Source organism: Aythya ferina, assembly GCF_964211825.1.
Source record: "Aythya ferina genome assembly, chromosome: 14".
Lineage (NCBI taxonomy): Eukaryota > Metazoa > Chordata > Aves > Anseriformes > Anatidae > Aythya > Aythya ferina.
The window spans coordinates 18573845-18599390 of record NC_140312.1 but is presented as its reverse complement, the minus strand read 5'-3'; the positions used below and the strand labels follow the sequence as shown (position 1 = coordinate 18599390).

Genomic DNA, 25546 nt, shown 5'->3' with positions numbered 1-25546 from the left:
ATAAATAAATAAATAAATCTGAACTCCTTTCCCAGTATTTGATTAATCAGTGTAACTATGACCACTGATGTAAACTAACACTGGAAAGTACTTCAGCTGTGAAATTTTAATAAAATACATGTAAAATACATTTTTTTGTGGCACTAGTGATATATTACAGCTACAGTTACATTACAAATCATGTTCACCAAGAAGATGAATTGAAAAACACATAAATGTATTTACTTAGGAGCAAAAGGAATAAAAATTCACTGTGATTCAATCACTTTTTCATATAACATCTCTGTAAAACCATGAAGCATGGTAGCCCAAACCAAAGCTTATAAATTGCAGCAGATTAGGATTTTTTTTATTAGGATTTTTCTCTAGACAGATGTTTTAAAATTCCAGTTCCACTGGAAAGAGCTTCACTTGATTACTGCTACATGAGATCTCTTCCCTCAAAACTTGCTCTGAACTAAGTTTTGTCTTCCACTTGGGCAAGTAGTTCCACAATTCATACCGTACTTCTATCATGTTTCTTTGCTAGGCTACACACATTAATGCTGAGAACAGCAATCCAAGGTAACAGAAGACAGCAGCACCACAGATTTCCATACAGCAGGCTGCCAGTCTTCAGGACACCCTAGCTAGATAGAAGAAAAAAAGAAAATTTGGGTTCCAGTGGCAAGATTGCTTTTGAGTAAAACTTAATTCATTGCATTGTTCCAGAACCACTAACTTTTACTATCCTAACAACTTAACAAGTAAAGACATCTCTGTTGCAATCACGTCACATAAACATCTCACCAATAGAGATATATCATTATATTATATTTTAAGCTCCCATATGTCACTAGAATTCATGCTGAAACAACCTTACAATGCAATCTTTATGACAGATTTCTGTGGATTAAGTAGTTTCCAGTTTTCTCTGACATTTTGTTAAAACTTTAATACTCTAAGCATTGCCTTTTGACATGCTTTCTGCCATTACTTTTTCCAGGCATAACCATATGTTACAAAACAGTAAATGTTTTCGATTAGGACATTTAGCAAGAAAATTATTTTGCACTTATACTGCATATTGTTTTGAAAAGTACAAAATGGAATAATATTTCATTTTATACACATGTGACTTCACTTCCCCATGTTTTGTTAGCTTTATCACAATCTGTTTAGACAGAATATTCTGTGAATATGAAATTCACTGTCTGTTTCAATAAGCCATCCCTATCTTTCTCTATCATAACGGGGACCTGCTAAGGTTAATCAAAGGAAAGTCAATTCCTTGCAGTTAAAGTGTAGGACAGAATATAAATCCTAATGGAGAGGAATAAAATCATGGTATATGAAGACAGAAAATGGATAACCTCTACCCACTTTCTGGGTCACACATTTATACAATTGCAATGGCAGGGGAGATATCTGGCATATCTATGTTTGATGGAATAGTATTGTCCTGTCTTCTTATTTAAGGTATAATTTTTTTCTTGCCAAACCTTGGGTTAAGAGAGATAACTTTTGGACTTGAAACAGTTAATACAGCATGAAGAATCCAAACTTCATTTCTGTTTAATTTCTACACATTCATTTGAAAAACCCCAGAAATATTTGCTGCAACAAGGGATCTTTAAGTGATACAGTATGACATCCCCTTGCCTGCTGAACTTATAGAGAGAAGTGGAACCATAACACCACCATTTCTTCTTCACACTGGTCTCTTTGGGATATTAGGACCAGTATAACTAATACATGATTATGATCCCCATAAGAATGATGTCTTTTAAGCAGTAATACCAAAAGAAAATAAATGAGCAAAGAAGGAGAAGAAAAAAAAAAAAAAAAAAAAGGAAAAAAAAATAAAAAAGAAGAATATTTTCCAGAGTAAAATACTGGGAGAAAAACAATGTCAACAGAAATATATTAGTTCCTAAGCAGTAACCCAGAATGTTGCCAATTTCCTGAACATGCAAAGTCAGCACTACTGACAAACTGAAATTGCTGAAAACCTAGCAATGCCAGTGTTAGTTCCAGGGGATATTAAACCTGCCATCAAATACACAGTTCCTGGATTAGAACATCATAAGTTTTTATGGGCTTTTCCTTTTACTATCAAAAGCAACAGAAACAATGAATAAAACACACAAAGTAATGAAGCCAGGTCGTGTCTACAGCCAATCATTTTCCTCAGGAGAAAAAATACTAGTATTTATCCTCTTTTAAGCTGTTTTCATAGCACGGAAATTATACACAAAAGGCCATTCAGACACAATACCTATTTTCCAGGGCTATTCTAGAGGAAAACCCAACACAAATTTACAAAGTCAGATCCTATAAACTTCAACATGTTTTACTGCTGCAAGTAGCAAAGGACTCCCTTATTTTGCATACTTAAATACTACTAATACAACAACAAAATACTTATAATTACTGATCCTTGTATCTCAGGAGGAAGTGTGTACCACCACATGCAGAAAATGCAGAAAGCCACCTACTGGAAAACAAATCAAAATAAACTTCTACTCTCTAGAGCTCTGAAGAGGCAGGTGAAAAGAGAAAGACAGTCAGTGCTACAGAGATATTTATCCTAGCTCTGCCTCAGGCTGTTAGGAGGAAATGAAAATTTAGTCCTTGAGTGTCATCTCCTTGAACTATTCGGCAAACCTTACTTTTGTTTTTTTTTTAATAACTGTTTAAAGAAGAAGACAACAGCATGAAATTGCCAACCTGCTATTCATGCAAAAACTATGCATTAGCAAGATTGGTGGCAAGTGCATCTCCGCAATTACTATCAGATTTTTTTTTGTTTGTTTTGAAAGCCTACAGTGAGTGAAAGAGCCACAGACTATCCCTGTCATTGCTTAGTATAATGATGGTTATCATCATACTCTTCCATACCCACCATGTTCAATTTGAACTTTCACTGGTGTAATTTAAGCTCTTATACTTCTTATACTAACCAATATCATAGAGAAAAATATTATTATATTCCTCTCTGCAGTACATTTTGTATATTTGAAGACTCATTCTCTCTCTTCCTCTGATTCCCCTTCTCTTACCAGAACAATGTCCATTCAATCTAAGTTTCATTTTCCAGGCCCTGGATTAAAATTTAAATTTACATATATATATATATAAATTAATATATATATATGTGTATATGTATGTGTGTGTATATATATGTGTGTGTGTGTGTATGTATATATATATATATATATATATATATAATTTTTTTTTTTCCCGGGGTGGGGAGGGGGCTTGTTTTCTTTTCTTGTTGATGTTCACCTCCCACTATGGCAAGGGATTGACATCCAGCTCGTCCTTTCCCAATTCTGTGATGGGTGCCATTCTTAGGTGTAAGATTTGGAATTTCATAATTTCAGGCCACCTCTCCAGATAGCTGAGATCCTTTAAAACCCAATTCAGTCTTTCTAGCTGCTTAAAGGTTTAGGCAAGTTTCATTATTTTCAGATCATTAATGAAAACACTGTAGATGGACTTGATTCAAAATTCTTTCCCTCCAGTTAACTACATAATCATGTCCCTTGTGTTATTTTACAAGTATGGTTCCCTCTGATCTGTGTTTTCCTACATTCTTTATAAGAAAGTCATTTGAGACAATGTCAGAAACCTTATTAATGTCAAAATATAGGACATTGGCTGCCTCCAGCAAACTATTCCACTGTTCAGAAGTGGTCCAGCCACTACCACATGGGATGCACTCATGAAAAGGAATGTTCAGTTCAAATAGGAAATATTTGCACTGTAGGGGCCATGTAGGATACACCTGTCCAGCTTTGCAGACTAGGGTATTAAAAAAAACAGTAATAATTGGTCAAACTGTTCTGTTGCTCATTTAAAAGCATAAACATTTCTGGCTCTTACTGTGGCCGCCTAGAGGTGATCTTTCTCTAGAGACAGTACCTTTAATGGTGCCACTGTGCTGGCAGCAGCCTCGGGCTACTCAGTGGGCAGCAGGGGGTGTAAGGTCTCACGGTGCTGCTAGATTCATGAATACTCTGGTGAATGTTTTAACACATAAGGAGATCAGTCCCCTGTTATAATACAAGAATTTATAAAACAATCACAGATTCAGCAAGAAATTTTCAGCAGTTGTATAAATTACACTCCCTGTAAAGTTGCCCCATAAAGTTGCAAAGTAAAGAGACAAAATGCGTAACTCCGTATTTGTGCCAGTGATACTGGGTCAGGATATATCATTAAAAGCAATAAGGAAAAAACTAGAAATACCTTTTCTAAGTAGGGTATATATTACTAAACCTCTTAAGAGATGCATACAGGGAAGTATATCTGTGCATTTATTCCTACAACAGGAAATGATGACAAAAAACAAGGTAGAATAATAAAAGGACAATCAAAAATAGAACGACAAACAAGAAATCCAAACAGCCTAGAATCACTTTCATGATCAAAAAGGATAACCCTCTATAGGCAGACATTTCTGAGGAAAACACCCAAGAAAACATTTCAGGTTTGTTCAAACCTATGGACGAACATCACAGAACATTTAACATGCCCAAAATTATGGAGGAGATCTTAAGGAATTAAAGCAACAAACATGTCTAGAAATAACATGGGAACATGTGAGTAGTCAACTTGGTTTACAATAGACAGATTAAAACAGCTAAGCTTGTACTAACCTACCATCCTGATATTGCAGGGTTTATCATTAAATTGTTTGACTGTGAGTCCACAAGAACTTTGTTGAGCTTTGGAAGAATCCAGACATTTTAAGAATAGCTGGAATTTTACAGACATGCGGCAAGAGTTTATTTTTTATTGTTGAAAAGGTTTGTGATTACTTCAGCTTTCTCTAATACAAGAGAGAACTTGTCAAGTTAGCTGTTCCCTTGCATTACTAAATTGAAGATTAAATAAGCAAGAAGGGGTTTTCTTAATAAATCTGACGTTCTAAGACTGGTACTTTAAAATACTTTAACAGAAGAGATGGAGAAATTAAGACTGGCCATGTAAAAAGAAAAGTAGTGAAAGCTGAATTTAAAGAGTAAACATAGGATCAACATGGGATCAGGGAAAAACAACTACAAAACAGTGTAAGGGAAACACCAAGGCCACTGAAACAGAGGATCTGCAGTAAGATCCTAGAAGACATCTTTTTTTTTTTTTGTATAAGGAACACAGCAGTGAATCATAAGTGTATGAAAAAAGGCAAATGGGATGAAGGAAAATTGTTGCTTTTTAAAAAGAAAATATGACAGAGGGCTGCTGACACAGAGCCCTCCTATCAGCCACTCTACCTGCTCCACCAACTATATCAAAAGGGAAACAAAATTAGATTTATTTTTTATTATTATTATTCAGGGTGGGGCAAAAAAAAGTCTTTAATACTTTAATTTATATATAAATTACCTGCTTATACTTGATTCTGGTAACCTCATAACCTTTGAACTGACATGGTTAGTCTTTACCAAGATGCTCATATTTCTTTACGTACAAAAGAGGAAATGCTCTGTAAGGCATCAACTCCAATAAGGCAGCTTTTCTTTCTTAAAATGTCCTCAAAGTAACTCATTTTTTTTTTTAAATAATTCTTTATTGCCATCAGTTTTCAGATAAGTTCTATAGTTCTTAAGGATAAAGTAAAAAATGGGTGAGTAATGAACAATAAACCTGTCCTATAGATGAAATATTAAACCATTACCAAGATTTATGGAAGCACAATCACACTTTCATAAGCCAGTATATCTATCCTTGCAAAACAGAAATTTCTGAGATATCTATCTGATCACATACATCCCAATATTTCTAGATCACATACATCCCATGATACTAGCCTGATCAATTGAAAATGTAATAACATGTAACTGAGCTGCAGATACCCAGTAAACACTACTAAATTGCTACATATATTCTGAAAAAAAAAAAACAGTTTCATAAATTAGCATTTATTTATTTATTTATTTATTTATTTATTCCCTTAATTGTAATGTTGTATTTTCAAATGTGTCTGTTTATCACTTTGGAAATATCAGGAAGGGTTTCATGCTGCATACACTGAGGCACTGATGCCAAAGCTAGTGGTCTACTCCTATAGTCCCTGTGGATGGGTCACCTGAAGATGTCACAAAGCACCAAAATCTGCCTTCTCTGGATGGTGGTGATTCAAAGCAGACTCCCAACTTGAAGTCTAACAATATCCATCAAGAAGAGATTGCACAAGTTCCTTTCTGAACAGACGATAAAAGAAAAACATCATTTACACACTATATCACACTGATGACAGCAGCATGTTTCTGCAGGTAAACCTTTGTAACCTGATTTCTTTAAAATAAAGTTTAGATGACACTTTTTTCCCCCAACTTCTCATGCAATTATTTGGAGTTGAAATGCATTTGTGAAAGGCTTTTGGTGTCACCACACACAAACAATAATAGGTATTGCAAGAGACCGGAGACATTCATCTCAGAGGTACTTTCAAATCATGTTTCAGTTGTAACAATGTCTTTAGATGAGATCATCTCTTCTCATACATGCATCTTTAAATGGTAAGAGTTCTTACTCACTGTTTATTTGGGTCAGATTTTAATGAGAGATAAGGACTCTGCATCTCTGTGTCATCTACTCCTTTATCCACATTCAATGGGAAACATCAGCCGTTCCCATCACAAGTAAAATCAGAATTTTAAAGTTCCTTGTGCGCTCTGGGATGCACCACAGAAAAATAACACTTGAATTACTGTTAAATACTCCTTTTTGAAGAGAGCTGCAATGCAGTGGATAGATACTGATAACCAAGGGGCTGAAAATAGTCCAGGTTAAAGAACACAGAGCTCCACATCAGCTCATCTGCCCTTCATCTTTGACTCTGTAAGAATAGATGCACACTATCTGCTAATTATCTTCCTCTGTGCAACTGATTATTATATTTTGCTCAGATATTTTTACAGCATACTTTGATATTTTTATCACGGATAGAAAAATAATTTAGATAAGGAAAGATCTAACTAAAAGGCTTGCCTACTCATCATCCTCATAATTATTTAAGGCTTACATTTATCCTTCCTTTGGAAGCAGTTTTTAATCTATTCTGAATAACTTACCAGGGATGATAGCACTTGAGCTGATAGCTGAGCTCACTTATTCAAAGGTCAGACACTCATGAAATAGCCAATATTCATGAGCCAATTAGGAAATTTGGAGATATATTTGTCATAACAGAAAGATAGGTCTATAGGAATAGCACTTAAAATAAGGTATTATCTCCTTTCTAACAGACTGAGTTCATTTTTGGCTGGTCAAGTGGCCTCATGTTAACTCATGATCATGTGGAACCAACAATGCTGTATTTTCAGTCCCAGCTGGAATCTCCCCAGGGAGCTTTACTCTACCTTCTGGCTAAAATACTTTGTACAATCATCCAAATCCCTGAAGGGGAAAAAAGGATTAAAAAAGAATACAAAACACAAACAAGCAGCTGCTCTAGGTTGGATAAACCACTGTATTAAAAGAAAACATGCTGCATTCAAAATACTCTATTTTCCCTGTAAAACCTAATAACTTCACAAAATAACATAGTTTCTAAATCACAGAATCACAGAATTTCTAGGTTGGAAGAGACCTCAAGATCACCAAGTCCAATCTCTGACCTAACACTAACAAGTCCTCCACTAAACCATATCACTAAGTTCAACATCTAAACGTCTTTTAAAGACCTCCAGGGATGGGGACTCCACCACTTCCCTGGGCAGCCTGTTCCAATGTCTAACAACCCTTTCAGTAAAGAAGTTCTTCCTAACATCCAACCTAAAACTCCCCTGGCGCAACTTAAGCCCATTCCCCCTCGTCCTGTCACCAGGCATGTGGGAGAATAGACCAACCCCCACCTCGCTACAGCCTCCTTTGAGGTACCTGTAGAGAGCGATAAGGTCACCCCTGAGTCTCCTCTTCTCCAGGCTGAACAAGCCCAGCTCCCTCAGCCGCTCCTTGTAGGACTTGTTCTCCAGACCCGTAGCCCTTCTCTGGACTCGCTCAAGCACCTCCATGTCCTTCTTGTAGTGAGGGGCCCAAAACTGAACACAGTACTCGAGGTGCAGCCTCACCAGAGCCGAGTACAGGGGGACGATCACCTCCCTAGCCCTGCTGGCCACACTGTTTCTTATGCAAGCCAGGATGCCGTTGGCCTTCTTGGCCACCTGAGCACACTGCTGGCTCATATTCAGCCGACTATCAACCATCATTCCCAGGTCCTTCTCTGCCTGGCAGCTTTCCAACCATTCCTCTCCCAGTCTGTAGCTCTGCTTGCGGTTGTTGCACCCCAGGTGGAGGACCCGGCACTTGGCCTTGTTGAACTTCATGCAGTTGACCTCGGCCCATCGGTGCAGCCTATCCAGATCCTCCTGCAGAGCTTTCCTACCCTCAAGCAGATCGACACACGCACCTAACTTGGTGTCATCTGCGAACTTATTGAGGATGCACTCAATGCCCTCATCCAGATCATCGATGAAGATATTAAAGAGGATCAGCCCTAGCACCGAGACCTGGGGAACGCCACTAGTAACCGGCCTCCAACTGGATTTGACTCCATTCACCACAGCTCTTTGGGCCCAGCTATCCAGCCAGTTTTTAACCCAATGAAGCGTGCGCCAGTCCAAGCCAAGAGCAGCCAGTTTCTTGAGGAGAATGCTGTGGGAAACGGTGTCAAAAGCCTTGCTGAAGTCAAGGTAGACCACATCCACAGCCTTTCCCTCATCTACCAAGCGCGTCACTTTGTCATAGAAGGAGATCAGGTTCGTCAAGCAGGATCTGCCTTTCATAAACCCATACTGACTGGGCCTGATCGCCTGCTTGCCCTGTAAGTGCTGCGTGATGACACTCAAATAATACTCTCAGATCCTTTTCATTTCCAAATAGCCACCTTAATATCATTGTATTAATTCAAGGTGATGGTTTTGATGGTTTTCTATTTATTTATTTTTGTGGTGAACTCTGTTGGAGGTGCTGCCTTACACTCTGGCTTTAAAAGCCAGGTATGCACATATTGGCTACTGAAACCAGCACTATGGCTGAATGAGGGGAAAAAAAAAAAAAAAAAAAAAAAAAAAAGATCAAATTCCAGCATGACTCTGTTCATCAAATCTTACCAAAATGCATGCCCAATATCACTTCATGTTAAAGGAAATTAAACCAGAGAAACTGTATTGTGTTTGCAACCAAGTTTGAGAAAACACTACACTAGAGTCACCTATCAGAAATCCAGCCATCTAACCTGATGAGATCCCCAAATGCTACTGTACAATGACAGGGGCTACATTTTGCTAATCTAAAGAAACCTCTCAAACTGAGAATCTTTGAATTAAATTATTATCTTTACCATACTGGAGTTCATGACATCATGTCCCCACCTCTTCTCTGGTTTGTCTCAAGAAAGAAAAAATATAGGCTAATTTTTTTGTTAAGCATACTGACCTAGAAAGGCATTATAGACAATTTCTTCTGCTTTTAAGACAAAAATTAGTTATACATTTCATATACAGCGTCTGATAAATGCCTTAACTCAATACTCAATCCTGGAACCAAGTGATTCTAAGACCCCTCCACAGACACCAATTTTATGTCACCATCAGAATTGGTCTGTGATCTAAACTTAGTTTTGCTGAATGCCAGCTGTAAAAAAGACAAAAGTAATGCTGTTACCACATATGCATTGATAGGGAAAGGTACAAGACTCAATTCCTATCTCACTGTCACATAGTTCACACAATTGAATCAAAATAGTCACCTCATCGTTTAAATTACTGTGGTATCTGTTAAAAAATCTAGGTGAAACAGAAGTAAGTCTAGAATAGAATTAATTCAGTTTTTGTCAATACATTAATGCCTCTGGATGGATATTTAAATAAGAGAGTAATAAAGATTCACAATTTCAACACCTAATGCTGTGAACCAGAATACTGAATGTTTTTTTCTAGTTAACATACAGCATTAGAACTCTTGTTCCATTTTTAAATAATGGATAAAAAGTGAAATAATTTTCCTAGATTTAAATATGCATGCTGATCAAACTTTGACATGTTTCTAGACTCCACATTATTATTTCTTCTTCTACAGAATAAGTTCTATGACAAAGATGCAAGAGATTAATTTAAAAAGCATCCACACTTTTTTTCTTTTTTTTTTTTTTCTTTTTTTTTTTTTTTTTACAACAGCACGGGTACAAGCACTAATTTACTAAGTTGTGAAAACAATTTTCTAAATAATGTAAAATAATGTCAAGCTAAAATTTTTGATTTTATTGACTTTATTAAGCGATCTCTCTCAATCTTTCTCTCTCACAGAGTATTTAAAAAAATCAGTACTGAAGTACTTGTAAAAAATGCTTTAGGAAATAGTAGCAGTCTAATCTTACTGTCACTGAAATAATTTGGTTATGTATCATTTGCATCAAGATATCTCAAAGTACTTTAGAACATTGCATCTGTAAAAAGTCTCCCTCTTCCACTAAATGATTTTTTTCTTTTCCTTTCTGTTCAATTCCATATATTTTTTTTTTTTTAAAAAAAAAAAAAAAAGCACTTTTCTGATGTCTTTTGAAAAGCTGGAATCCTAAATCAAAAACTCAGGTTTTACAGCTTTGAACACATTTATCAAAATTCTTCCCTGCAGAAGCTCAATCAAACAAGCTTGACCACATCCTAGGCATACAGGTTATCAGCTTAAGTAAGTGTGATCCAAATAGCCCAAATAAGATTGGAAGTCCTAAAATTTGCAACTATTGTCTACGTTTACAAGCAGAATGTTTTCATAAGTTGAGCTGTGGCTTTGTCTCAGCATGGAATTGTGAAATTTTGCTTGCCTAATAGGGTGGATAAAAATAATTCAAACAAAACTTAAGAATCAACAGTCCACTTCTTTGTTGCCTTCTCACTCCCCACAGTAAATTGCTGATAAGCTTTCCTGATGTTTTTTTTAAAAGCAAAAAAGACCATATGTGAAATATTTTAAAATCACAAGCCTTTAATTTAAGTTTACAACATTATCATGAGGAATTGTTGAAAAGGACAGGTGTGAAACTGTTATCTGTATTTGCAATACTCTACCTTGAGGTCTATGAAGCAAATTGTGGACTAAAGTGGAACTCCACTTTTCTCTTTTCTACTTTTTTTTTTTTTCAAAAACAAAAAAAGTTTGCTTATGTACACTTCAAAACCAGAACAAGTTAAAAAACTGAATGGCAACAGAGACTGGCTGACTTTCACAAGGTCACTAGACAGTCAGAAGATACCCTTGCTCTGAACAGCAGTAACAGAGCTGTGGATAAAGCACCCTGGCCCCAGTTCTCAACTCTGATTCGGCATTCCTTGATGATCAAAGCTCAAGCTGTAATTAGACAAGAGAATTTCCTGTAAAAGCAACTCATTTAAAGATATGTTCTAAAGTATAAGACCATGTTAAGAGGCCTGTTCATACATGGCTATTATAACGATGAAATCATCCTTAAATGACAGTTACACCAATGTATTTACAATTTGATGTCCAGTCAAAAATTATAACCATATAATTTATAACAGGCACAATGATCTAATTTATCAAATGTCACCTATGTGTTCCTTAAGATAAAAAGCAAGTTGGCATCCAGCCACAGAATAATCTGGCCCTGAGTAGTTTCAAGGCACAGCAAGTACATACGCCAATGTGTGCAAAAAGAAGCACACTGGTCTTTTGCAGAAAGATGGATGTTGAAAGAAAAAAAAAAAGACTAAAAGTCTGTACATGCATTACTCAGTAGCACAAACTGACAGTGACATGCACAGCACAGATGCTACTTATATTTACATCACTTTCAAAATCTCCCATCCAAAATAGAAAGTTGACTTTTTAAATTGGTATATGAAAGAAAAAAATTAACTGGCGGGGATTCAAATCGTGTGGTCATCTTCTCTTTGTAGACTTAGTTTCCTGTGTTTTAGTGTGTTTAGAACTCCTTTATAATGAAACAGACAGAGACATTAGTTAAAATCCCAATTTTATTTCTTTAGAAAAGTTAACATATTTTGTGATTTTATAATGAAAGTAAGTTTTCTATACTCATAAAACCAATTCCATAGTATTATTAGCAGCACATGAAGAGTCATTATAGAGTACAAATAGAAGGCTATGCTGTATATAGTATATTTTAGGCTACAATAAGAATTTTGGACGTATAGTGAGATGTAGGTTTTTCTTCCTTCAGAGCAAATGTGAAGCCCACCTCTTTAATCCTCTCCATAACTGAAAACAAGTAAACAAAAAGCCATAGATGAACACAAGGTAGTTCCTCTTGGTAAACAACAGAACAAACTTGGATAAGATCTTAGCTAGCTTTTGCAAGAGGAAAGCAACATACATTTACCTAATAAGACTGTAGGTCTTTCTAGACCTGCACAAGGTCATTCTTGAAACCTGAAAGGAAATGAATGCTTTAGTTAGTAAGTGTACACAGGACCATTAACACCAATTACACCACAACAATGGAAGAAACTTACAGTATAAATGCATTACACTTGTAGCATTATCCATTCCTTTGATGCTCATCTGCTCCCATGCATATGTTGCTAAATCTGTGTTAGATGTATATGAAGAATGAGAAGTTCCTTGACATATATGCCCTCCCTAGGACAACAATTCTGACCAGAGTTACCAATGTTAATGTTGATATTACTCATTTTGGCTCTGCAAAGATGCCAAGGAACAGCAGGTAAAGAGGAAAAGAAGGATTCACTTTGTGTTCTTGGACCCCGTCCAAAAACTTCCCCAAAACAGTGATATAACACCTGTCAGATAAAAGGTTACAAAGGTTTAGACAAACAATAAACAGAAGAATAAAAGCAAAATTCACAAACAAAACTTAACTTACCAGTATTTCAGCTTGTCTGGGAGATGTTGTGGTACAGGTCATTCTTCCAGAAGTGAGTTGAAGAGACTTGATCATTCCAGACTGTGGTGAAGAGAAAAACTGCTCATTTGAAGAGACCCAGATGTGTGCAGATGAGCTCCCAAACAGTAAAACTCAGCTGTACTTAAATGAAAATAATTCTTGTAGCAGCCTACAACAGGCCTTTGCCTCAAATAAAGCTGTCTGCTAGTGAACACATAGACACTTCTAATACAGACTGATTGTCAATTAACCATTTCAGAAAACAGAACAAGAGTTGTGATTTCACCAGGAACTTATATTAGGATATAAAAAAACAACATCAAATCCTTGGATAAGCATCTTTCTCAAATCAATAGCGTATCAAATCAAACAGCACAGTATTTCACTCCATCACAGACAACTACAAAACAGTTTCAATATTGTGTAATCTCATCTAGAGCACAGTACCTTCACACATCCAATGTCAAAGTGGAAAGGTCCATTCTTAAGGCTAAATACTGACCTCGACCAAATCCTCCTTTGCTTGTTTGTTGTTTTGTTTTCCTGTTATTATGTAAGATTATTGCCTGGACTCATAACATCTCAGCTTCTGGCTATGGTAACACATCAACCACAAGATGTGTTATAAGGCCATATGATACATGTATATAATGTAAGTAGTGGATTTTTCTGCAACTGAATAGTTGAAGATTACATATCACAAATTCCAAAGCTATGACTTAAAGAGTCATACAGAGCAGATTATCCAGATGTGTGCTCCATACACAATAAAGATGACTTGTGCATTGTGCAGTTGCAAAATATAAAGAATTGCCTTTTAGATGTATATAAAAAAGAAACTTTTTACAGTCATTCTACTGAAAATTCTTTTGCTATTATCAGGGGAAAAGAATTCTTATTTGATGGTGGAAAGGTTTACATATCATGGGATCAAGAAATATGGACCAGATCAAAAACAAAAAGAAAACTTTATTTCATTAACTCAAAGATGTCTTTATCAATTTATAGGGCTACTTGTACAGTATATGATTTTTTTTCAGAGCATTCTGATATCATTCAGTTATACGACTTATAAATTATATTCTTACAAGTCAGTTTGCACAACACTTGCATTCTATTTCAGTTTAATAAAAATAAATAATTCTTTCCGAGGCAGATGCAGCCAGTACATGATAAAATATAAAGCAAATATTTCCCTTTCCACAGCTGCTGTGAAACTTCTTTAGGACGGCCATATTCTGGAACAGGTTGCCTAGCGAGGATTTTTTTTTATTCTTCATCTTTTGAGATTTTCAAGACCAGACTGGACAAAGCCCCGAGCAACTTGGTCTGAAATTAGAGCTGACCCTGTTTTGAGCAGGAGGTTGGAAGAGAGACCTCCTGAGGTCGCTTCCATCTTGAATTATTCTGGATGTATGTCTTAAAATATAAGCATACATTAATAATAATAAAAAGAAAAAAAAAAAAACAAAAAACAAAACAAAAAACAAAACTTCTCCTCCCTCCCCCCATTAAAATTTACACTGAACATAAACAGAAAATAAACGATTGAGACTGTAATTTTTATGATTCTCTCAAACTACTAAGACCTTTCTTAGATGCATGTTTTTTCACAAAACATTTTTGAGAAAACTTATAGTAATATAAATAGTCTTCCCATTCAATTTTGACTTTAAAGAAATATAGCATGAAAAAGCTATGAAATATATTTATCTAACAGATAGAACTTTCATAAACAAAAGATCGAACTCTTGAATTTCCATCCAAATAATTTTGGACAGTATTTCAAATATTTATGCCACTCATATTATTAAGTATGTACCAGAAATATTTCTTAAGCTACAGAAGAACTAGGAAAATGAAACTGCATTCAGTATCAGAAAGCTCATATTTTCTAGCTACAGGTTGAATTTGAACAGCCTGAACTACCACTACGGAATAAAGAGGAACTGAACAAAAATAACTGAAAGCAAGTGAAAGAAAAAAACAGAGGTGAACAAGCTATACTGCTCAACTCAGCTTTTGTGCAATTAACATCACCAGTTGACTCAATCTACAGCAAAGATTCTGCCTGAATTGCCTATGGACTGAATCAAGACTTTAAAGCATTTTCAGTACAGCAAAATTCTAATAAAATGTAATCCAAGAAAAATAATAATCTCAGGTTATACACTGCATGGAGCTAAAATATAGAACAGTATTCTACATGACCTTTCCAATAACTCTTATAAATGCCTCTTACTTTCAGGGAAATCACCAGGTACAAGTTGTTTCAAAAAACTCTAGACCTACAAAAATATTTACTTTAAGTGTGTGATAGTATAACAGAGATCCTACTATCCAGTTAAAAAAAAAAAAAAAAAAAGGATAAAAAATGAATATTTACCTTGTAAAATTCATACTTTCTAGAAACAGGATTGTAAAGTGCCAATCCCATCAGTTTTCCACTATTTCACATAATTTATTGTATAGAGGATTATCAGAAAAGATGCTAGAAAGACATTCTTTTCTCTTGGGTGACTTTTTTTTTTTTTTTTCCCCAAGATCATCAGAGATATTCTCATAGACCTTTATTTTTTTCCAAACCCTTTAGCAAATGAAAATGGTGCTCTTTGAATACGAACACTTTGAATTTGGCCTTTCATAGACTAGCTATGAAAGGCAAAATGCTTTAGAAGTTTTAAAACTGCATTTTGTCTCTGAATCTTTATGATTCTATATATTCTTCACATTCATCTGTAAAATGATATAAAAATGAGCTTCATGCTATAAATTTCTTTGTGGAAAACTACATTGCCTATATTGTCCCATGCTGATAAGCAGAAACTGGATATTAGTATCTTGAATCCCTTTATTCATTTTTCTTTATTGATTTGCAAAAAGTACATGCTTTTATTTGTGTTATGAGTGCTTCCAAGATGCAGAATGTTGTAAAGATGCAATTAGAAATAAAGAAAATAAGAGAGAGTACTTCCTTCTTGTGTCCCCATAATAATAGGTAATAGGAAAAAATTACTTTGGATGTTACTTGAGTTTTTGTCTGAAAAGCCTGACCAAAGTCCCTAGAGGTCATTGCTCATGCTTGGTTATCAAAACATTACAAACAGCGGTTCACTTGCACAGAACCTGCCCCAGTCATATACACATGTGTACTGATGGTTAGTCTAAACATCCTTCCCTTCTTCAGACTAGCCAGAAGAAACATTTACCATTTTTGTTGGTATTTTTTTAGCCCTTACTGAAGATCATACATCTACACACTGAAAAGGAGTCATGTTTGACAGTATGCATTACATCACTGAATTTAAATCTATTTTCTTTTCTTCTCTTCTCAATAGAACTGAGATGAAATTACTATGCAAAAATAAAGACTGGAGTACCTATCCCGAGGAAGCCACATTACAAGTTGATGATGCTGAAATGGACAGTGTATGGATACAGAGGAAGAATTCATGACTATTTATTAATGCATCTTTTCCTCCTATCAAAGTACTGTGTAGGCTGGATTGTCACAGAATCTAAATTAAGACATGCAAACATATAGATGATAAACAAGAAGGAGAAAGGAGCACTTTGAAAATAAGGTTAACTTCTCCTGATAGAAGAATATTCTCCCTGTACAACAGCTACTAAGCAAAAAATACTTAATTGAAGGGTTGAAGAGAACAGGTTACATGCTAAACTTGACAAATGAAAAGAAAATTAAACGAACCACTATAAAGATTCTAACCTTTAATGGTCCTAACGTCACATATTCAGCTTTCCACTTACTGTGTAAATGTTGGAAGTGACATATTCACTTCCAGCAGAGGTACCCTCCTCTGCTGAACATCCCATTTACCAGGGATAAGCAGAGTCTCTCACCTGGTATCAGACAGATCCACCTCTAACCCAGAAGGGTACTGCCTGGTCAGCTCCTGCAGTTCTACCATTTTATATACCTTGATTATAGCTCTGATTTCTGACCAGAGCAGCTGTCTGCAAAGTACTCAAAACTTCAGCAATAGGCAACTTTTATTTCTTTCTAAAGCTTTAAATGTGCTTATAAACTGACCTTCAACATACAAAAATTACTCGTTTCTCTTGGTGATGGGCTTTCAGAGGATCTGATTAGAAAGTGTTTGATACACAGTCACTGGGAGGAATGATACACTTTTGCCTTTGTTCTTCCTGCCTTTTTCTAGATTCTTATACAAGGGAAGTTTTAAACTGGTCTTATTTAGTGTGTTACTGTTGCCTTTTTGCCATGATACAGATAAAATAATTTAATTAATTCCTGGTCCAAATGCCCCTAGCTGTTAAATAAAAGAAAGGTCCCAAAACAATAATTCTTCATTTTTCACCAAAACACTCCCTTTCCGCCCCCCGCCCCTTCCCCCCCCCGCCCCTTCCTCCCCCCCGTATATGCAAACTGCCTGTTTGCTGTGGCTTCAGACAGTAGGGCTTTCATATGCTGCTTTTTTTTTTTTTTTTTTTTTTTTTTTTGCCATATCTTTAATAAACTATGGAAAACTTTTCTGAGACTATGCTTCTAAGGTGAGACTCAGTGTGGTTTTGTTTATTCAAGAACAACAAAGAAAATTTTAAAATATCACTGTCACAAAGCAAGCATTTTCTGAATTACACCACAATATAACAAATACAGCTATGCCTAACGTTGTCAAAAAATAAAGAGTTGACGTGAATTTTAATGTCCTTTTGTGTCACTGTGTAATTAAAGTTAACAACAGTCAAAATGTACTGGATGAATATTGAATATTTACATTGGAAAATATTCAAATCACAATAATTTCTCTCTGTAATGCTAGAGGAGTTACAATATGATATCTTATTTATATCACAGAATCACAGAATCACAGAATCACAGAATTGTCTAGGTTGGAAGAGACTGCATAGGCTGCACCAATGGGCTGAGGTCAACTGCATGAAGTTCAACAAGGCCAAGTGCCGGGTCCTGCACCTGGGGCGCAATAACCCCAAGCAGAGCTACAGGCTGGGAGAGGAATGGTTGGAGAGCTGCCTGGCAGAGAAGGACCTGGGAGTGATGGTGGATAGTCAGCTGAATATGAGCCAGCAGTGTGCTCAGGTGGCCAAGAAGGCCAACGGCATCCTGGCTTGTATCAGGAACAGTGTGACCAGCAGGGCTAGGGAGGTGATCGTCCCCCTGTACTCAGCTCTGGTGAGGCTGCACCTCGAGTACTGTGTTCAGTTTTGGGCCCCTCACTACAAGAAGGACATGGAGGTGCTTGAGCGGGTGCAGAGAAGGGCAACGAAGCTGGTGAGGGGCCTGGAGAACAAGTCCTATGAGGAGTGCCTGAGGGAGCTGGGCTTGTTCAGCCTGGAGAAGAGGAGGCTCAGGGGCGACCTTATCGCTCTCTATGGGTACCTCAAGGGAGGCTGTAGCGAGGTGGGGGTTGGCCTGTTCTCCCATGTGCCTGGTGACAGGACGAGGGGGAATGGGCTTAAGTTGAGCCAGGGGATTTTTAGGTTAGATGTTAGGAAGAACTTCTTCACTGAAAGGGTTGTGAGGCATTGGAACAGGCTGCCCAGGGAAGTGGTGGAGTCACCATCCCTGGAAGTCTTCAAAAGACGTTTAGATGTAGAGCTTAGGGAAATGGTTTAGTGGGGACTGTTAGCGTTAGGTCAGAGGTTGGACTCGATGATCTTGAGGTCTCTTCCAACCTAGAAAATTCTGTGATTCTGTGATTCTGTGAGACCTCAAGATCACTGAGTCCAACCTCTGACCTAACACTAACGAGACCTCCACTAAACCATATCACTAAGTTCAACATCTAAACGTCTTTTAAAGACCTCCAGGGATGGTGACTCCACCACTTCCCTGGGCAGCCCATTCCAATGCCTCACAACCCTCTCAGTAAAGAATATCAGTATGAACCAGTATTCTGCAAACTCCCTCGTGCTTCTTTTTGCCTTTTAGCTCCCTCTATTCTTTAGGCTGATTAGCTAAGGAATTCCTTCAACAGTTACAACTCCAGAAAGGCAGGAGACAGGAGAGAAATATAAGTATTCTAGAGCATCATCAGAAACATCATTCATACTTCAGTGGCAGTTGTACAGAGCAGAAAGGAGAGGCATTTTACTGAGACAAGTCAAAATTCAAGTAACAAGGAAAAAAAACACTCTGTTGCCTGCAAGCTGGGTATCTAAGAAATGAATGCACAATAAAAGTGATTTCTGGTTTTATATCCCCACAATTCAGCATCTTGGGAGATAAAAGAAAGAGAAGAGTAGCTAAATTATACCCTGATGTGAAAGACATTGTACAGGTTTAAAAACATATTAGGAAAACTAAAGATTCAACATGTTTCTGCCCCCTTTTAAGTGTGAGCAAATCAAAATAAAATGTTCAGAGATGTAAACTGCCTATATGTTAAAAAAAAATTAGATTTCAGTTCTCAAAACTAAGGCTCTTTGAACCAGTGAGGAATAGTCCTCTCTTACGCTTTCAGTATCTAATCTTGTCACTACTAATTTAAACTGAAACGGGTAAAATACTGCCTCTTGTATCTAACAAATGATACATCCTTCCCCATTTTATGTTTTAGCTTTACCATAAAACCCTTTTCTGCCATAATTCCTAATTTGTAGATTCATCTAGGTTTATGTAAATCTAGATTTACAAAAATTTGACACTGGACCCAAAATTCAGTAAACACAATGTTATGTGATAAAACATAATCCAGGCATATAACAAGAAAAAAGTCGACTGGCATCAATAAGACAGAAGCAGTGAAAGAATGGAAGAACTTTAAAGACGTCAATGTGCATGGAACTTGGATAAAAGCCATCATGACATAACTCATAAAGGTTCTGGCTAGCTGATAACTACGTTTCTATGCAAAGTACAACTAACCTGGAATTTATGAAAACATTTGATATAGGACTATCTGAGAACAGACAAAGAACAGTAAAGATTGATAAATAATATGTAGGAAATTGTACTGCATTGAAATATTAGATAGTGCTCAGTATAGAGAATGATCATAAGATCATCATAAGAAGATCATCATGATCTTTGTTACCATTAATATTATTTAGTGTTTGTGTGTGAAGGATATTCTTAATGAAACAAAATATGCAGGTGCTGGTCAGATGATCAGAACTAAAATACCAAAAACTTGATAACCTTGAGGACTGTAGCAAAATTAAGAACACTGATTTATGTGAAAAGTGTTATGAAATGCTAAGTCACATGTTCTTTGAACTATGCAAAAATATTTCTATCAAGAGCTAGATCCCACTGATGGAAGATGAGTGAAGGCAAAATCTTACTGTAATGTTCCAGGAATGGCTACTGCCTATGGAAGTTATGCAGTTATGAAAAAAGGCAAAGGTCGCTCTTGGAAAAAAGGGCAGGGTAAATGCAATACAGATTTCATCTGGGATACAGTTTGTGGTATGGATTTATTCATAAAGAAGGATGATAAACTATAGCAGTTGTAGAAACCAGTATTAGCTAGTTCTGCATTTCTCTTAACATAGAATCACTGAATGCACTTGCATGAAAAAGCTAAAAGAGACCAGCACATTCAAGTTTCATGAAATGAAGGCTATGAGAAATTAAGACTACCTTCCTTAAATACATTGTGAGGGTCACAGCAGTGGTGGGGAAGACATTAAGCTTGAAACAAAAAAAAAAAAAGAGGGGGGGAGAAGACTGTTGACATAAACAATGAGTATAATTTTATGCCTTCTTGGCCATGAAAACACTTACAATGGAATTTAGAGTGTTTGTAAACATCACAAGAAAGCAGTAATGAAACAGGTATGAAACAGAACCAGCAGGCCAAGAAACTATGATACTTTCAGCATGCAAATAGTTTAAAGAAGTGAGTTTAAAGAAGTGAGTACCTGCATAAAATGACTCAAAGTCACTTTCATTCTTATTTATTCTACCCAACTGCCTACTAGCATTTTGTCTGAAGCAATTTATAATGATTAGACAGACTCAGGTTTTTACCTGGACAGAGTGACATGGTAAAGAGTAATAATTTTCTAAAGCAGCAATAAAGTTTTTCAAAGCCTCATTCTATCCTCATTCTTTAATGACCCTTTTTACTACAGTCAAAGGCAGACTAGCTACATACAGTATCATATTTTAGAATTCTTTTTTACTTTTGCAAGGCTGCAACAGAGCTAAGAGATCCACAGAGGAGCTGTCCTATCCTAACCACTATGGGAAATTAACCCCCCACCCTTTCTATGATGTAACAAATTCTGTATTTTTCATACTGCATGAATAAACAGTGTCAAGAATCTCTGTAAGCCAGAATACAGTTAGTCTGTACAGAATTCTCTCACATTACTAGTAGAAGTGGGCTGACTTCTAGAGGCTGTGCATGTCAACATATAGAAGGGGTGAATTTTAATGATAAAAATTTTTTTTGCTTACTTCAGGCATGTAAATTATTTCAAACAGCAGTATCACCAGTGCAATTCAGGAAGAGATTGTCATGTCTTTCAGTCACATTAAAATGAATGAAACCTGGACACAAATTTAAAACATATTCTTAAATGCTTTCTAAAACAGGAGAAAGAAGCTTTACCAAGCTCTTGCCAGACTGTAGTACAAGCTATGATCACTTTTCTCATGCAGAAATCCCATAATGTTTTAAAATAAATGCTATTTTAAAAACACACATTTTTTCATACTGTATCTTAATGACATTACTTTTCATTTTGCTTGCTGCATTCACCTCAATAATAGACCCCATCTATTACCTATGATTCTCCTGGAAAAGGAAATGTATCTTGAAAGTGCTGTTCTTCATTAACATCAAGTATTGCATATTTACAATATTGTCTTTATATAAGTGATGATGAGTAGTTTTTTTTCTCAAGTGCTTATAGTACCCTAAAGACTATACATTGAAAAGATACTGGAAATTTTATTTCATAACACAAGATTTATTGACATGGAAAACTTGATAGACAGTCCAGCTATTAAATCAGTATATATAATAAACTGCATTGCATGAATTGAAAGCTTAACTACAGAATAGGGTCTAGAAAAACATGCAAACCACAAAACACCTATTGCAAAAACAATTCTGGCCTCTTGCTATCTTTTATAAATGGAAACAAGCTGCAACATAGCTCAGCAGTAAAGGGGGATAAAAAACTGATAATAATCCTCATGCTCCTCACATGAACTCCAACGCCTTTGAATGAGACTTTTAAAGCTGAAAATTGTCCATCAAAACAGAATAACTTTTGTTAATCCTTGTGCCACAAATTACTAATCCATCTGGAAAGCTTTTTTTTAAATGTGTTTACAAGAATCTAAATGTCATCGGAGACACAACTAGGTTAGTAGCATATAAAAAAAAATAAAAAAGAAAGACGGATAAAAAGTCTGAAGCAGTTGACCACAGAATAAGTAGGATTTGCAGAAGTACTTACAGCTCTCAATCTCCAGCGTGCAATTCTGCTCATCCAGCGGATATCTCCGTAGGTCCATCATACAAGCAGCTGTCGTTGTAATTCTAGGAAGGAAAAAGAAGAGCTTGTTAACGTGTCTCATTCCAATCTTTCTTTGACTGCACTTGGTTGAAAGATCAAAATATATTTTTACCGACACGACTATTTTTACTAAAATACTGTATACACTGATTGTTTGTAAGTAATACCACTGCAAGGTTATGCCACTGGTGGGCAATAGACAGCTTCCCATTTATTCACCATTATCACAGTACCACAAGCTTTAATCATCAGCAATCAGTCTATCCTGAAAAAAAAAATCATCATGAATTAGAATACTACTAATTCTTTCATTATATAGTGCAGCAGTTTGAGCCAAAAAGGAAGTCTCAATGGAAAGTGGCAGAGGAAATCTAGGGATGAGCAAAGAAAGATGTGTACTTCATATCCTGCGTTAATACCCTAATCCTTTCATATGAAATTTAATTCTGTCTTCTTTTCAACAGTGCTTTCTTTGTAAATGAAATATTATTTTAGCTTCACATTAGCAAGTGAACATTTTCAGGACTGTTTTCACAAAATGTTTAGACCATAGTTGACTTGCGCCCCTGAATGACTCGAAACCTTAACACAGGTCAAGTGTTTCTTTTAAATGTTCAGACAAACATCTGTATTATTAATAGACTCTTTTGCTGATAGACCTCCTGGAAGAATAATCCTGAGCATAATCATCTGAACCAAGGCAAAATGCTCAGCAGCCTTTTATTAATGGTTTACCTGCAAGTCTTCCTAGAACATAAACAAAAATCAATTCTATTTTATTTTTTCCTCCCTCCTCCTGTGAATATGCAGTATCTGTAGAGACTGAAAAAACACACCTAAAATTTGGAATCCACCAATAGTCAAAATAGGTATATTCTACACATACTCTAAGTAGGGCCAGGTGGGAATTTAGTGCATAAGCTAGAGGTTTCTAGCCTTTCTTCTCTCCCCCCTCTACTCTCTAAGAGCCGTTCTCCTGCACAGCTGCTAAAGCCTGGCAATTTATACAGCATCCTCAGACAAACAAGGATTTTCTTTAGTCCCTGTACTTTTCTGTTAAGTACAGCCGACTGGCCATCTGTATCTGGAAAATCTGCTTCCACATCCACAGAAGAACTTGAGCACTGTACAGCAGCCAAGTGTACATTTTTTTTTTCCAGCTGAAAGTTAGGCAAATAATTTAACTCAAATCACAAAATCCAAGATGATGTAGGTGTGCCTCCAAAACGGGACCCAACTTGATAGATGAAGTATTTATAGCATGTGCAGACACCATACCACCTGATGGGATCAGCAGTTGGGATTCAAGGGATGACTGATCCTGGGTGACCAACCGTTTTCTTCTCAAAATCTTGTTGCCCTGTATGAGGGTTACTAGTCCTCTATAGAATATATTGAGACTGTTGGATAATGGCTCAAAAACTTCTTTACTACTCTTCAATCTGACAAAGAACTCTTTCACTTGATGGACCTCAATCTTTCTCCTTAAATACCTAATGACAGTTCATTAGAAGCTATTAGAAAACTATAACTGCTAAAGATAGATTCAAAATTGACTTTAACAGTTCTTTCCACAAGGTATTAAAAAGTGTTCAAGCAATACAGCCCTCTCATTAGTGTCCTTACAGTACTATCTACCAATGCTTTGCTGTTGTTTACAGAAGAAGAAGGAAAAAAAAAAAAGCCCTGTAAATTTCTTCAACAAAAGGAGGAGAGCAAAAGTGGAAGCAAGTTACTCCTATAAACACTGTGGAAGTCTTACCTCTTTCTTGTACATCTAGACAATATTCCTTAATTTTACATTTTAACCATACATATCTATTGGGTTCTGAGAGAATTCAATAATAAATGAACACCTTTTGGCAGTAAGTGCCTGCTTCAATCGCTACATAGCTACTCACAGAATTGCTTTTGAAAATATGTTGTTTTCCATCAGTGTGGATCACCACAAATACTTCAAAAGAAATCTTCCTGAAGTGGACAAAAGCAGGGGAGAAGAATCTTTTGGCTCCTTTGAATAGATTATTTCCAGCATTTAACAAAAGCAAAAGCAGAGCAATGAAAACGATTGGTAATTCAGTTCACTTGATCATTCTTAACCATAATGCAAATTCACTGGAATAAAAAAGGAAATCTGTCCTTTCCTCTCTTCATGCCTCCCTCATATTTTTACCCTGAATTTTCTCACCTTTGGAAAAATAGAAATAGTTCTCTCTCATCTTCAAAATTATTTAAGCAACAAAGCTACCTTTTAATAATTATTAATGGCTTGCAATTCACATTGAATAGCTAAACAAAATTACTAATGCAAGAGCACAGAAGAATTGCCACCTTTAAATGCTCTTAAATTCAAGACTCATGATCTATACCTTTGCAGAGGAAGAAATAATAGTTATAGCAGGTAGGAATGCCTGAAACAGGCATTCTGCATCTTCCCCAAAGCAGAGCTATTACAATTTTCATAAAGGGATTAAAAATATTTTTTATATAAATATATACTAGCAAGGACTAGTGCACAAAATATAAAATTGTTTTTTGCATAACATAGCCCTGAGTACAAACAATGGAAAAAATGACAGCTTTTAAAAAAACAACACTGACTCAACACACTAGTCATTAGAATGATAACAGAATAACTGCTCTCAGACAGTGTGAAATGAAACACATTACAGAACTGTTTCATACACTGATCTTTTTATCTGCTGTGAAAGAAAGAGAAACCTTATGATGTTTCATTTCATGACTCTTAATGATGCAAACCAGTGCAAAGAAACCTTCACCCTGATTATCTTGCAGGGAAAGTGAAGTTTGCTGTCAATAATTCCAAAAATAATACCTATTACTTCTGAGAAAACAGAAAATCTGCCCTTGTCTCCAAACCTTTGGGGAGGTTCTGTGCTTCATAGGACCTGGAAACTGACACTGCTCCTTTGTCAGGCCATAAGGAACTCTTAAAACACTTTCATATTTTAAGTTTTGCAGAAAATAATACTGTCCTGGTAGTTGAATAATACTACTGTCCTACTAGTGGTTCTTTTTTTCAGTGCTACACAGGGGACAGTTTTTCAAAATCTAATAGATGTTGGCCTTCCTACAAGCTGAAGTAGAATTTGAAAATCAAAAAAGCAACTAAAATAGTTCTGATATCGCTGCAGAAGAAAGAACACCACTAGAGACTGGAGAGCA

The 25546-nt window shown here is 36.1% G+C and overlaps 1 protein-coding gene across 8 annotated transcripts in view; it reads right to left on the bottom strand.

Moving 5' to 3' along the window:
* Positions 1–25546, bottom strand: part of GABRB2 (gamma-aminobutyric acid type A receptor subunit beta2) — a 190135-nt gene that overhangs the window by 50133 nt on the left and 114456 nt on the right. For all 8 annotated transcript variants that reach the window (XM_084535314.1, XM_084535313.1, XM_084535315.1 and 5 more), the window contains one exon: positions 22301–22383. In XM_084535314.1, the coding sequence (XP_084391440.1) occupies positions 22301–22383 (83 nt within the window). The remainder of the gene's footprint in view (positions 1–22300; positions 22384–25546) is intronic.